The 16,241-nt window shown below is 38.9% G+C and overlaps 1 protein-coding gene across 3 annotated transcripts in view; it reads right to left on the bottom strand.

Annotated features, from left to right (window-relative positions):
• Positions 1 to 1,450: 1,450 nt before the first annotated feature.
• The window catches only part of FTO (FTO alpha-ketoglutarate dependent dioxygenase), a 232,504-nt gene continuing 217,713 nt past the window's right edge, over positions 1,451 to 16,241 (bottom strand). For all 3 annotated transcript variants that reach the window (XM_033069392.1, XM_033069391.1, XM_033069393.1), the window contains exon 9: positions 1,451 to 8,561. In XM_033069392.1, the coding sequence (XP_032925283.1) occupies positions 8,408 to 8,561 (154 nt within the window). In that variant the 3' untranslated portion in view covers positions 1,451 to 8,407. The remainder of the gene's footprint in view (positions 8,562 to 16,241) is intronic.

The following is a 16,241-nucleotide window of genomic DNA, read 5'->3' as shown; positions in this document are numbered from 1 at the left end:
GAAAATTTAAGGAAAAGAAAAGTATGTTCTGAGAGTAAAAAAGGGAAAAGAGGAACAGCTCAAGGCACTCTAGACCCCAGGGACACTCATCTTGATCTTTCTAGGTATATATACGATATATCACAATGGATTGTAAGAAATGTTTCACTGGTTTTGCAAATGGGTCTCCATCCAGTTGCCTGGCTTTTACTTAAATCAATTAAACCTTTTCTAAAGCCAAGGAAAGAATGTTCTAGGCTAAGAAATCAAATTTCTCATCTCTTGGATGCCTGGCTGACTCTGAACTGGAGTGTGTGTTAATAATGCTCTCTGTCAACTTTTTTACTTGGAGACTCCATTCCATCCTGGCCAATATTATTCACATTTCCATCACCTCTTGGCTGGAATCTACTAATGCAGAATAATTTGTGCACACAGCCTTTGGCCTTAAGGGAACTCCAGGAATTACAGAACACTGCAGTGCACCTCAGCCAGGCCATGTGCACATCAACTCTCTCTGCTGATCTCTGCAATGGCTCCTGCCACAGCATCACAGGAAATCTGCAGTGTCAGTCCTTGCCTTGCTCTGCCCCTCGAATCTGGGATACCAGGGGCACAGCTTTCACTGGGAAAGAGACAGCTAATGATACCCATTCCTTTGACAAAGAACCCTGCACAAAATCTGATGTGGGTGTATATAAACCTGGAAATGGAACTCTTTAGAAACAATGGACATCACAAACCTCACTACCTCTTAGGCTATGTACAAGACATTTCTTTGACATTGCTTTGTTTGACATGACTACACGTTTGAAATCACAAGCTCTACAGCTACAAACATGGAACAAACAGTTTGTACACTCCAACAGGTTGATGCAGTGTTGGTGATCACTGAGCTCCTACTACTCACAGAATGCAACAGTTTGTGTCAGACATGGGAACTGTAAGGTTGCACTGCCAGAGGAATGCGTTCCAAACCGAGCAGAGCCATAACTTCTTGCTGAAGGAAACACTATTACAGGGAGTAGAAGTCAGTCATACTCATTTAGGATACGAGTCTTACCAAAGGCACAGAAATAATTCTGCCTTCCTTACTAGAAGAATTGCAATATAACCAGTATTTAAATCTATCAATTCAATGATAAAAACAAACCCTCCACCATCTATTTTATCTATTTACCATTATTAAATTGCCAGCATAGGCAGATGAGGATAACTGTGCACTTGGACTTGACACAGAGTTCAGGTTGTGAGCAATGTGCCACTGAAGGGTAGACTCACCATCTTTGAGTTTGCTGCTTTGGCGAAGTTTGTCTCTCACTATTTGGCACATAGAGAGCTTACAGAAACCAATTTTGTCACCTATGCTCCTGAACTTCCATGCACTGCAACAATGAGGTATTGAAGACAAGAACTAACACTTTCTATAGGGCAAATGACAGACAAAGAGATTTTTAAAGCGGTTTATTTGATAAATGCCAGTAAACAAGTAAATGCATAACACAAATTTACATATCACTGTGTATCTTGCAGATTTCTATAAATAGGTCTTAATAAAAAGTAGCAATACCAAATGGAAAGGGAGTCAAAATAACCCAATAAATTGGTTTGGAAAAAAATGTACTTCAGGGAATATCCAATACATAATTCTACAGTTTTCTCACTTTAAGGTCACATCAGACTAACAAAGAAAAAAAACTTGTTAATAACATTACTGATAATACTGAGACAAAAGGGCAAGAACAGCAATAAAAGAATTGTGGAATTCTTTGATGTTGGATGATAATTTATTATGATGTTCATCAAAATAGCTAGTTAAAAAGTGCTCTCAGTAAAGTACTACCAGACTACCAAATAAGTACCAGACCAAAGTGCTAACAGGTGCATAACCAGCATTCCAGTTTGCTTCAGCAACTCACCTTCACCTTGGTAAAAAAAGCACAAACACCATCAGGGTATTTCCTTAAGAGTTTCCTAATACAGCTGCTGTCAAACTCTGTGGGGCATGCAGTGGAAATACCTAAAATAGATCTAGAAGAGTGGGGATAATATTCTATTATATTGTATTATATACTGCATATTCTCTGTGGAATCATTTAATTCCAATAAAATCTATCTTTCCCATTGAGAGCTCAGGGACTTGGAATGTAACTAAAAGATTCACTGAGAAGTTTTAATCAAACCTTAGGAGGTCTGAAAGATCTCTATTATATGAGATATATTATTGTGTGTTATGCAATTAAATACTGTGCTAAATATGACATGAGTAGGACAGATTCCAGCACAACTTTCAGATTTAACTTTGGAGGACAACAAGTTCTGTGAGAGCATCTTTAATCTGTAAACTGAGCTGATTACTGGAAGTAATAGAGATACACCAGCAACAGAGGGTTACATAACACTCATTCCAGTGCTGGCACTCAGATCCCAGATGCACTTTTGACCTCTGCCTCAGTTTCTCTGTGTAAAGCATCCTGATATTTAAGATAAAGAGCCACTTTTAAAATATCAGCACAATTAGATACATTTTTCAGTGAAGGTGTTGAGGAAAGGGACCCTGGGAATCTTCCTGTTTCATATATGACACCTTGAGGGTTAAAATAAAATAAGAAAAGTTAAAAACTTGTGACATTAAAGAGGTGATTTCACTGCATTTGTTTTTTCCTTTTTTAATGTAGACATTCATCTTGCACAAGACACAAAGCTTCTGAAGACATAGGAGAGAGCAAAACGCTCAAGTCATATATGCTTAGTTTCAAAGTTATGCTGCTACTCTGAGAGAGCAATCGATGTATACTATATTAAAAACAATCATCACAGCCCTTCAAACGATTGGAGAGCTTAACTTTGAATGCAATTCAACCTAATAGAGGCTTTAATGGCTTTTGACAGATTGTTCCACTGATCAAGGGACATGTATGAAAATAACTGCCTACCAAGCCCTGATTTGATTTTAAGAAAAGAAAACTGAAGGTTAATGGTAAACAGAAGTTGATTGTTCACATTTTCACTGAAATAACTCTATCTGACCTGTTCTTAGAAGCAGTGGAATAAAGGATAATGGGAATCTTATACACCTGACTTTTTACTTTAGCCTGTAATCAAGGGGACTAATCAGAGCAAGATGTGTTGGCATGAAAGCAAGTATTTGACGATAGGGAGGGGGAGGAGAACAACTTTTGTGACCAAATTCTTGATCATCATGGACAAGCCTGTAAAATCAGTGGGGATTTAGAGGATGTAAACCATAGCATAATACAACCTTTTGGATTATGAATGCTATCTCCTAAGCAACAAGAAGAGAAATGATAGTTCCCATGACATGTGAAGTGCTCATGCCTAAATATCAGCGTTTTAATGTGCTAATTTTATCAGTTATTTCTTGACTTTTATTTTACATGTTACTCAGCCAGTTCTGTAGCCTTTCCATGTACAGCCTTTTTGTAATTGTATAAATTATCTTCTCCTGTTCAATGAATGCCCTCAGGCTAAGATGAAGGGGACAGATGAATGTAAATGAAGGTGCAAGCCCAGCCACATGGAAGGTGAGGAGTCAGTTTGGACAGGAAAGAGAGCAGTGGTTCTATTCAGGATTGCCTCTGCCTGTACAGGTGGGGTGAGCCAGAACAGGGCAGGATGGGAGTCCTACAGAACAACGAGTGCTGGTGATTTAGCCAAAGTCCTTCATCACTCCCCAGCAGCTGCCACCTTCTAAAGGCAGATTATTGCAGTCCTGAACTTGTCACTCTTATGGGAGTGCAATGAGGTCTGTTTTCAATGAGGAACCTCATGCAAACAGAATTCTTCTTGTCTGACCCTTCCCTGTGTCAGATCACTGTTCTGGTGAGACAGGACAGAAGATGAGCTGCAGCAACTTGAATCTCAAATGGGAAGCAGAATATTTGGAGATGCTCAGTCCATGGAGCTGCAGCTGGACAGAGGTGGAAGCTGAAGCTGGGGATGAGAGTTTCTCATCCCTGTTGCTACAGTGGAACAACCACTCTTCCCAACTCTAATCTTGGTGTGAGCTGAGAGTGCTGAGCTCCAGGCAGAGAGCTGAGGACTGGCTGTCAGGGGCAGGAAGGGCTTCAGGGAGCCAACATTAACTTTGCACCAGGTGGTAACAATTAAGGGGAGATCCTGACCTGCACTGTACAAGTTTGAGCTCAATGACTCCCATATGAGTCCAGTTAATGAAGTTGTGGCCTTGGGACAGCACATCCCTTGGCTCTCGTGTGCATCTCACCTCCTCTCTCTTGCCTGACTCTCAGCCCAGCTTAGACCTAAGCCTAAGCCTGGCCTCTAATATCCAGCAGCCCAAACTCCACAGGACTGATGGAACAGCACTGCTATAACTGAGAAAGAAACAATGCCAACTCGTAACACACTACAATATTTTTGTCACCTTTCATGACTGATTTTAACAATCTTTTGATTTCTGTGCTGTTACACGAATGGAATCCCGGAATCTGCCCCACTGCATTAAGTAGTCCAACATAATTTTATAGAGCATCTTGTACCACTACTAGTGAACCTAACAACATATTCAAATGGTAATAAGACAACTGATTTGGATATTTATTATGGTGCATGTTACCCATCCTGCACAGTTTTCTTATTTACCCTTTAAATAATCAGAACCTGCTGGAAAGCTTAGAACATAAGTATTGTGCCTTTAAAATTTACTGTATTGAGACTAATTTTATTTATTTACATAACCTTTTCAACAGAAGAAAGGACCTATGGGATAAAATATTTTCATATACAGGGATATGAGCAAAGCATTACAAAAACATTTCTAATTACATTGCATAACACAGCAGTTTTCTATCAAATATTTAAAACCACTCTGTATCTTTCATCCCCCCAATTACAGAAACAATAGAAGTTTTTCATTTTCTGCCAACATTTTCTATCAGTGTAAAACCAACTCTATATCAGATTTAAAAAAGAAAGCCCTTGCCTTGAGCATTTCATTTGTACTGGTTCCATGTTTAGTCAGTAGCTTTTGTAAAATTGATGAATATTGTCTAAAGGCAAGTGCAGACAGGCAAACAGATCTGTATCTTCTGCAATCCATTTAGCTTGACACACACGTGCAACTGAACTATTTTACTTCTCTTCAGTCCTGGCTGATGAAAAGTAAATGTAAGCAAAGTCATGAACTTCACCATTTTAAAAGAACCACTGAATTTAATGTCAGAAGTTAATTTATGCTCTCACCTCTTCCTTGAAAAAACTTGACCTTGGTCCTCATGCTTCTAAAGCATCCAGGCTTGGCAAATAATTGCTAAACACAGAACATTAATTAGAGGCTGTGTCTTCCAGCTCATCCAAAAAGGAAAGGGGTTATCTAAAGCTGGAAAATAAATGGATTGCTAAAGAATCATTGAAACAAGCTAAATTATAACTACTTGAATAAAATAAAGAAATCTTCAAAGTATTTACCAGCTTCTAAGACATAATCTAAACACTGCAATAATTTACACTTCATTTCTCAGGTTTTTATATATATATTTACCTTTAACTGTGTTCTCCTTTTGGGGTACCCTTTGGCATTACTCTGTGTTTCAAACAGTTCCACCACCTTACTCATGTTATTGCTATCAACTCCTGTGGGCTTTGGAGACATGAAATCTTCTCATACTTCTGCATTTCAACTGAACTCAATCAGGTTATACTGATTTAGATGATGCACGTTTGGAATGCAACACAGAGCCCTAAATCACTTGATTATTGGTATTGTGGCAGTCTTATTCATTCCAAAGGTGTTCATTTGTCCATGTCATTGCTATCCCTGGTTTGGATAAGTGCTGTGTGACTGCACTGAGACTAGTACTAGTTCAGTTAATTCACTACCTTAAATCTTCAAGCATAGGCAAGACCTGGAAACATGTATTCTAAAAATTCTATTATTACTGCCAGCAGTCTCCTAATAGGTTTGGGGCTGTTTTGGATTGGTTTTATTTTTACTGCTGCTGGAAATAATTATTTGACAATCATTTTCTAAATAGCTTCGCCTCTACTTCAGCTACAAACTACATCATTGATGTGCCTTCTCCACCCTTTGTGGTGGTCAGATTCCTTTCAATACTGTGACCCCCATGGATTTTAGCAGAACTTAAATATATAATTAAACATAGAGTAATCATAAAATAACAGCATAAATAAACAGTCTCCCTAAACATTGTGTTAACACTCTTACATCATTAGCTTGTCTGAATTCATATTGCTCATTTCCACAGCAATATCTGTTTCTGAGAACTGCCTTTTCAAAAGCAGAATTCCCACATCTTCAGCTAGATTTTCTCTAAGCGATCTCCAAAGTAAACAATGTTTAGTGTGGCACTAATCCAAATATGTGCTATTTGCCCACTGGTAAAGCCAGCTTTAGCTAGTGCAGGGAAGAGAAAGCTATGCCTACAGCAGTATTTCCAAATGTTATGAAATCTATGGCACAAGAGACAACAGATAAATGTGTGAATCAAGGTAATATTATCAAACCTAATTTAAGTAATAACTTATTCTTCAGAGTATTCTCCAGGGTAACTAAAAGTTTTTGCAGAAGCCCAGGATTACAGTGGAAACACTTGATTCAGGTACTTACACTTTTGCTGGCACAGCTTTACCAGAAGTCTTATGAGGTACAATCTCTACTTGATCTAATTGTCCTGGCAAAAGCTGGTAGGTGTGGACACAGTTTTATACCAATAAAACTGAATTTTTACTGGCACAGCTTCCTTAGCTCCAGGGAGGTCTGGCATATGTTATACTGTTAAAAGCACAATTTTCAGGAGTACAAGCCTCATCCACACACACAGCACTTTGTCAGTACAGAAAGCTGGTGTGTTCTGGGTGAGCCTGGCCTCAGCAGAGACTTTAAACACCACATTAACACAGGAGACATATTCATTTCTTGGTGGCAACCTCAAACTCTGAACCTTACTGGCTTCTTTTGTAGTGGTAATACAGGCTGAGTGCTTTTCCACTGTAATGATTTTCTGCTTTTTGAGGCAAAGTTGGACACCAGTCCAACCAGGTGAGTTAAAATAGCAATTTACCAAATCAAAATTCTCTATCTCATTCAGGAATACCCTGTATCATTCCACACAGAATTGTTCTTTTTATGGCACATTACTACGTAAAATTACAGGCAGCTTTGTTTCTCATAGTTTTCTGGTTTTGTGCTCACAGGTTTCACTTGATACTGCAAAACCCAGTATCACACGATCTAAATCTAGTTTCTCAGGGGACCAAACAACCCACCTGGAAGGTCTTACTTAAGTCCATCATCTCTTCAGGCAATGCACTGGGAAATCTGACCTCAGAATAGGATTCACAACATGCAGAAACAAAGCAATGATTAGGAACTGAATTCTGAATTCCAGGGAGCCCAGTAGGTAAAGATTCACATCAGAAATCTCTCTTAGTACTACTCAGTTGCCATGAGGCAAAACAGTAAGAAAGTCTTGGGATCTATGTTAGAATGCTCCAACAGAATTCCTCATCTGAAAAATGGTCTAAGAAGGGGCCACTGCCCAAAGGAATATCTCCAACATCTACTCCACTTTGTGTTACTGGATGGAGAATTCACAGCTCTGTTTTGAAGATCCCCAGCAGGCTCACCCCAAGCTGGCCTCTCATTAGGATGCTCAGATCACACATTCTGCTTTGCCACAGGTGTGAGCTACACCTTGGCTTGCTCAAACCTGCCAGGCCAGAGACAGTTCCAGCACTCATGGAAGCTGACATTTAGATAGCAAGGGAACATGTTAAAATACTGGCAGAGTTGGGCTTGCTCAGCCTCAGGAAGAGATGCTGAGAGGGGACATCACTGATGTCTCTCAGTATCTGCAGGAGGTGTCAGAGCAGGGACCAGCTGTGCTCCTGGTGCCCAGCACTGGTACAGGAGGAAGGGCAGGAATGATGCCCAGGAAGCTGCACCTGGCCATGAGCAAGGAGCACTGAGCAGCCAGGCCAGAGGCTGGGGAGCCTCCCTCGCTGGGGATGTTCCACAAGTGCCTGGACACAGCGCTGTGCCCTGTGCTCTGGGATGGCCCTGCCTGAGCAGGGAGCTTGGACCAGATGATCCCCCTGTGCTCCCTTCCAACGTCACCCATTCTGTGAGGCTGTGAAACACAGAAATCCCTGGGCTCTAGGGTCAATGGGAATTAGAGGGGAGGAGGAGGGAACTAAGGCTGATGTTCTGGACTTCAGGTCTTAAAAAACACAGGCTTCTGTAAGTCTGGGGGCTGATCTTTTTTATTATAAGACAGTAACTAAGCTACTGTGTAAAGACTGGTAAAATCTGCATTGACACATAAAATAACATGTGATCAAGGAATTGTAAAGCTGAAAAGATTTATGATATGACAGAGCTTCTCCCCAGATGACCAGCATCAATAACTCTAGGCTGGAAGGTCACTTGTTATTCTATCCATTGAACAAGATTTTGTAGATAAGCAATTACTTCTTCTAGATCATATGGCAGAGGCATATTAGATTCATCATCATCAGTCCAGAAGGGATGGCATTCTGGTTTCTGGTCTTCTGGCAAGCTCTCTGCTGCGTCTGACTGGCATCTGAAAAGAAAGGTAAGCAGATAAACCACTTAAGTAAAACTGTATCAAGAAACTGAATACTCAGCAAGGATACATTTGAGCATTAATTTAAAGAGAAAGATGATAATAAAAAAGAAATACGACATCTTCTGACACCAAATGGATTGCACATTTCCAGTGAAGTTGATTTCTGTTGTAGGCTTTGTATTTTCTATAGGGATTTCTCAAAAAGCCAATCACAGAGAAAACTCAGTTAGTGTTCCTTTATATGGTGAATTATTTTTTCATTATCTCAGCTGTTATTTAAAGTATGTGATTAAATCATTATCAGATTTAAATGTTTGCTGGTTTCCAATGTATTACTAGATTATTGAGAAAGATTAAACTGAATTTACTGCATTAAGGTCAGAGGGGATAGATTAAACAACATTAAAGAAGCCAGACTAGCTTTGTAGATTCTGGAGATTTACAAGTGTATCAACCTGCTTAGCACTGAAAAAGGCAATATAAAAAGAGAAAATTCTATAAAGAAAAATGGAAATGAAGGTTAATAACAACTTCCAATGATGAATGGGTGGGCAAAACTTCAATAAAATTAAATTAAGAGGTTAGTGTATGTTAGTCCCCAGAGAAAATGTTTAAATTACAATGTTTTTTATTAAATGGATTATTCATCAATACTAGTGAAGTTTAGTTATAATATTCAACTGAACTGCAGCCTGCAGAGGAAAGTTTTTCTAAGTGGCAACCATCACATCTCTAAAGATTAGACTGTAATACATGCTGAATCAAAAACATTGCCACAGTTCAAGGAGTTTTTCTCCTCCTCTCTTTTCCCTTCCCCTCAAACAATTTGCACATTACTGACTAATTAGTTAATATTTGCAATGGGGCAAAGAAAAATGCTGAGAATTACCTTAATTTTGGTATATACTGCAGGTCTATATAGCTCTTTAAAGAGTTAACAACCAAATTGCAGAAGTGCACTTTTATCTCTTGCATGACATTAAAAAAAATTCCTGTTCTATAAAGCACATAATTTTGTAAGAACTTTAAAGCTGTTTCAAACATATATGTGTCTTTCACCTCAGTAGAATGAACTCTAAGAATACTGACACATGCAACTTCCTTGTCCACACCATTGACCTTCTGGAAGAGACTGCTGCCAAATGAAAGATGTCTTCTTCTCCTGGGAATTATTAATAGCAGTGCAATCCCCATGAGAATACATACTTCAGCTTTACACCCATGTTGGTGGGTGGTTAATTGCTGCACCAGCATCCTGGGCACTCAATCCATCGTACATTACACCACAAGGACAGTATTAACACATAGCATTCCAATATATCTTCAGCTCTCCACATCAGCCCCTGATAATAGCATCTGTTAACATGCACTAAGTACTATTATGTAGCACATCACTTCATAAATAATAAGATTAGCCGACCTCAGGGCCCTGGGAAGAGTAATGTGTTTAAATGTTCTCATTATTTATTTAAAACAAGAATTAAAGGAACAGAAGCTACTTGTGACAATCCTCTTAGCATAAATATTAAACTGTTTGCATTGATAAGCTGCACTGTACAGAATAACAGAGGATTTGTTTTGCTGGCTGCTTTATAATAGTTGTTACAGCAAATACAGTTTAGTGTGTGAGTTCTGAGAGGTACTTAACTGATTGTGCCATCATGTTCTGAAGACATTTTCCAAATTATATAAAGGAACAGGAGAAAATTAATATGCAGGGGAAGCTGAAACTAATTACAGCATAACTCTATAAGTCTTTTAAAAGCTTGCTTTATTTTCTGTCTTGGCACAAAATAATACACTCGGTATGGTGGGTAGTATAAGACATTCCAGTTTAAGCATTTCCATCTAAAAGTGGTTAAATTAACCATGTAGAGGTTATTGCAGATGACAAATCACAAAGCTCAGCCAGTAAATACTGCAGGCATGTTATGTGATCTGCAAAACTCAGCTGATGATAATAATAATAATAATAATAATAATAATAATAATAATAATAATAATAATAATAATAATATTCTCTCCCTCCCACATCTATTAACAACAGTTTTCACTGAGAGAAAAGATACATCAATCTTTAGCTTCCTCACCATTTCAGAGCTTTCTTTCTACCTTTCATGTCTTTTTTTTCCTTGCTCTCTCACACATCCAGCTCTTCCCTCACGTGTGGGTGTTTGTGTTGCTGTAAATGTGATAGCAGTCATGGTGATGCTGTGTCTGGACAGCCCAGAAGCCACTACCTGCAACTTTCCCTTTTCTATATTTGTTGCCAGCAGAGCCATTGCTGAGAGGTCTCCCCATAACCAAACCCATCTGAACTTTCAGGCAATCATGCAATTGGGAAAGTTTTAGCCCTAACATATTCCATGTGAGGGATCAGAGGAATGGAAGTGTGTCAGGTCCTCAGACTGCAGCACGAGAACAGGAAAACTGCCATGATATATTTTAGAGTAATTTAGCTGCAACACCTTGACTGTAAGTGTTCAACAACATATTATAGATAGAATTGCTTGTTTATAGAATGCCCAAAACTCCATGGTCCCTACTTTCTTACTAAAACAATCAAGACTTGTGAGAGTTTCAATTAAAACAGCCCATTCTTAGTTACGCGAAAAGCATGTTCTCACTACCTCTACCCTCTAAAGTTCTCAGAGTTTTCATAGCCTTTTTGTCTGTTTTTGACAAATGGACTTTGCTCATTAATATTTACCAATGTTCAGCTAAGTGATGACAAACATTTGTATGACTGTTTGACTATTTGCATAACAGTACGTGATGCCTTCCCTGGAAGGTGGCTGATACCTCATTCACTGAGACAGACACTTGCCTGGTCACGGTCCCCTGGACTGCACTGATTTTTGATGATCAGGGTGTCATCTACATTAGAGGACACTGATCACAATTCTAAAATTAACCAAGCTAGCTAAAGTGTGTGTTAATTATGAGTATGCAAGCAGTCAATAAAAGGTTAATGCAAAAGTCAGAGGATAAATTTCTTTCAGTATTGCATCACTCTACTGAGTAAATGACTAACATTATGCTTTGTTTTTAATCGATATATTTTACAGTAATGCGTGAGTCATTGATTAGAAAATACATCTTTTTTCTACTAGTTAAGTTTTGCAACTATTAGGTATCAAGTGTCAATATACTTAAACCACTCTTTCTTCAGAGCAGATACCTTTTTGTTCAGCTGTCAGGAACAGGAATGCATAGAAGGCAAGAGGCGGCCTCATGTTCTGTTAATGAATGTGATTAATGCAAATAAGAATTATTACCTAGGAACCTAAATAAGGTTCTGTGAATTAGAGTCCCTGGGTTCTCTTGCACTGCTTGTCTACTCCACAGAAGCGTAGCCAAACCAGATCAATAGGGGTCAGTCTGTGGCTCAGACTGCACATGCATATTAAGAGTGAGGAGAGGATATAAACACTCTGTTTCCAAGATGGTACTGATTTACTTGCCTGTGCATAGCAGTTCAAAGACCAACGAAGACAACATGGAATTCATGGGGAAAGACAAGGAAAATGGGTCTGGCTGATTTCCCCATGCATTGATTTGGTCAGAAGGGGAGGATGGGACATTTGCCCTCCAGGTACAGAAGCACACACTCGCTTACTCCAGCATTCCTGAAGTTTTATGTTTTATATGAGGAGCTACTTTCTTCCTCCATTCATGCTGGAATAAAGGTATTGCTGTACTATTATTCAAAACTTCAGGGTAACTTTTAAAACAATGGCCCAGGCAAAAAAAGCATTTTGATCACTTTACTAAGACAAATGCATTCCTGACACCCAGACTGGCATCACTTAGAATGGCACAGCTCTGCTAACATGGGGCGTGCTGTTCTGAGCAACAGCAACAGCAGCAACTTCTTTAGACACCATCTTCCACTCTTAAAACTCACAATGACTTTGCACTTATGGGTCTGATCAAATATGGGTTATTAATGTTACCACACAGAGCTGTGCTGTGGAACACAAATTCTACTAGTACAGGTACCTGGACACAGAGTTTTGCTTGTAGGTTTGGGTTTTTTCACACTCGTCCCTCAAACAATTGCTCCACATAGAAATTATGATGTAAACTACGTGCAGTTACTCTAATCTCAGTGTTAGGATAATCCCATGTCATTTCAAGACGACACTTAGTTGCCAGAACATATACAAGAGGATCTAGTACATCCTCAGCTATCTGAGAATGCAAAGCACATGAGAGAACATGAGATTACATACAAGAGGACAAATAAATTAACCCTGATTTTTCTTTTTTTCTAAAATGTATGTCACTGACAGGTATGACAAATTTATTTCTGCTGCTGAAAGCATCACAGCTAAAACCTGATACCATTTAAGTCACTGTTGAAACTTTCAGTGATGTCAACAAGGCCACGATTTCAGTCCAAACACTTTTTCAGAAACTATTCACAATACACATGAGCTAAGAAGCATAATAATAAACACCATCCAAAAGAAACTATGGAAGGAATGAAAAAGGCTGAGTATAGTGAAATTTTGCAAGGTATAATCATTTCTTTAATTAATTTACAATGGCTACATTATTGGCATTGTAAGTCAGCTAATACAACATGGAGTAGAAGTGATGTTCTGTAACTTCAAATTTTTTCCATGCCCTTGGGGTGAATGGACACACTGCTCCCAAAGAACAGTGGGAAAAAACCAGCTGAAAAAATGGCAACTCTTCCACTGGGAGCAAAACCCACAAGAGCCATTGTGTCTCTGGTGTCCTCATCCTGCAGACAGTGCTCCAGCCTGGATCACCTGCACCCAAGGGAACCCAGTCCTGTGCTCTCCCAGAGCTTTGTCTGGAGAACTAATCCAAGACATGAGAGCTACACAGGGATCTGGAGCTTAACTTGTTTATAGTCAAAAAATATTGAAAGCTTGACTTCTGATTTAGCTTATTTTAGAAGAAATAGCATATACAGGATCAGCATTTCAGCTGGAACATCACCAAAGATGTTTTGAAGGGTATTTGGAAAATGGGTTGACTAATGCTCCATCATGACACAGGGTTAGGGTGGAATACTTTAGGATCTGTCAAATTCTGTAAAACACAGGAAGCCAATAATGAGAAATCCTTCACTTGGTATTAACTTTTATAGTTTGCATCCTAAAGACTATTTACTGAAAAAAACAGAGAATGGAGAAAATATGAAGATACTGAAATACCATTTTTATATGGTTATATCACCAACAAAATTCCCATTTTTAATGCCAGAAGTGACATTTTGAAAGTTATTGAATCCAATCTAGATCAAAGATTTTCTTAGTTTTTTTAATTAACCAATCAGAAGATGGCCAACTTTGGCAGAAAGCATTTCTTTCAGTTGTTCCCTGCTTGTCCCTCCCGTGACTCTGCACAAGTAAAACCTTCCCAGGTTTACTCTAGCTTTTAAGAACAAAACAAATTAAATCAATATTTGACTTTGCAAACTAGGTTTTAGAAGTACTGGTCCCAAATACTCAGTGAAATGAAGTGGCCAGATGGAAAGAGAGCAGTGCTTCATTCTTTTGGACATCTAATCCCCAGTGCATTCCCAAGAAGTCTGTCCCATTTACAATAAGTCATTGCTGATGTTCTTTCATGTGCTGTAACTACAGTGTGCCCAGCCATAAATAATGGCCGAGACCAGGACTGCATTTATAGAAGGGACAAAATGAATTTGTTTCTAGATAAGAAACTTGAAAAGAGAATGCCAGTTTTAGGAAAAGGGTAGAGGCAATATCAGTTAAATATTAATCTAAGGAAAAAAAGTATCAGCTGCACAAAGACACAAGAACAAAAACATTTGCTGGCACATCAGATGATCTCTGTCTGCTCCTTTCCAAAGTTGATAATGGCTCATGTCACTGGTCCTTACCTGTGGTCCTTATGGCCCTTACACAGAACCACATTTACAGTCACTGATTCAAGAGCTTTATGCCTACAAAATAAACCCTTCCATTGGAAATGAGGACGCTGGCTACAATGGCCTGAGGCATCACTGGTGACAAAGTAGGATGGCTTGAAATCAGCCAGCCTTGTGTGTACTTTGACAAAGTGAATCTACAGCAGAACCCATCTTTAACACTGGTCTGCAGAGTGCATTTTGCTGTTCCACAGAAAGGCAGGGGCAATGAACCTGACACTAAACAGGGTGAAACGACAGTTGCATCAGAGTTTCTGATGATCTTGAAAATGTCAGAGTTTCTATTATTACTCAAATAGTAGACCAGGTAAATATGAGAAAAACCTTCCACACATTGAAACAACTGCAACCCAAGCACTGATGGAGTCCAACCAAAAGATTTTTCAAGTGGTGCAGCAAGGTGCTTCACATGCATTTATAGAAATATATAAAACTCAAACCGATTTTAAAAAAACACTGTGCTTTGTCTTAATGGTTAATAACTTAAAATACTTTCCCCCCACAACATTAATTAAAATCTGTCAGAATGTACTTCAGTCTTTCTAAACTATTTAGTTCAGAAACTAAGGAAAAGGATAAAGGTTTGTTTAGCTACCGAGTGGGGACTGTAAAGCCCTGAAACCTCAGAAACATTCCAGCTCTGGGTGGAAAGAATAAAAGAAAAGAGGAAACAAGGATCTCCTTTCTCCAAGACAGTAATATCTACTGTGGGTAATTAATAAACAGAAATCTACCTGACTTTTGATGAGTTTATCAGTGACCTTCCTCACCATGTCCACCAGCTCTCCCCTATAAAGGGCAATACCTAGGAGAAGGCCCTGCAGCACTGAGAACAGTCCTGGCAGCAGATGCATGATGTGAATTTGACTTCCCCAGACACAGCTTTTCCCCTCCTTTGTGTCCAACAGACCCAGAAACTGTCCATGAGAAAATCAGTGCACCTCCTATTCCCACAGGAGAATGTCTGTGTGGGGCAGCCTCAATTCCATGTTTGTTTGATTTTTTAATTAAGAAACATCACTACTTACTATAAAGTGCAGGGAGTAGGGAAATCCCCCAGAGAAACACTGAATAAATAACATGGCATTTGCTGAAAGATGAAGTTTAATCCAATTTAACTTACAGGTCTAAAAATTTTTCCCTTTCAGTCTTGTTATTCAGATGCTTTTGTTTCCTGTTTTTAGAATAATATGTATACAAGGAATGTATCCTGACTGTATGGGAAGCACGTTTATACATATTTATATGCACACCCCTTCACACCAATACTTGCAAAAAATCCCATTAGTCCAAAAGAGACAGCATTTAGGAGGAAATTTTCAGCACCACAGACACAGATTTAGTTACATACTTTTCATGATCAGCAATGGGAAGGGAGTTATTCCCACCGTGTTAAGAATATTTGGCTTTGACTTCAAACAACATACAAATATATCAACCTCAATATAATTTATATTCTCTCAGAAGGAACCTAAAATTCTCTAAGCCTTTGCTGAGACATCTGATGTTCCAGTCCCCTCTGCTGCACTGTATGATCGGCTGTTTTATTTCACTTGCAATTCTTGCTTCCCTATGATTTTTTCAGACAAAGAAACAAAATGTCTGCTATATGCTGAGTATAAACACAGCTGACTTGTTTTCCCCAAAGTATCGATTTTATGCACTTTTAAAATAACTATTTTCATTCTGTTTGCATAATCAGCTGGGGCATTGTTCCTCTACATTTGCAGAAACACAGATGG

The sequence above is a fragment of the Catharus ustulatus genome, chromosome 11 (assembly GCF_009819885.2).
Source record: "Catharus ustulatus isolate bCatUst1 chromosome 11, bCatUst1.pri.v2, whole genome shotgun sequence".
NCBI classification, from domain to species: Eukaryota; Metazoa; Chordata; class Aves; order Passeriformes; family Turdidae; genus Catharus; species Catharus ustulatus.
The sequence above is the reverse complement of the archived record's forward strand: the minus strand, read 5'-3'. Positions and strand labels throughout refer to the sequence as shown.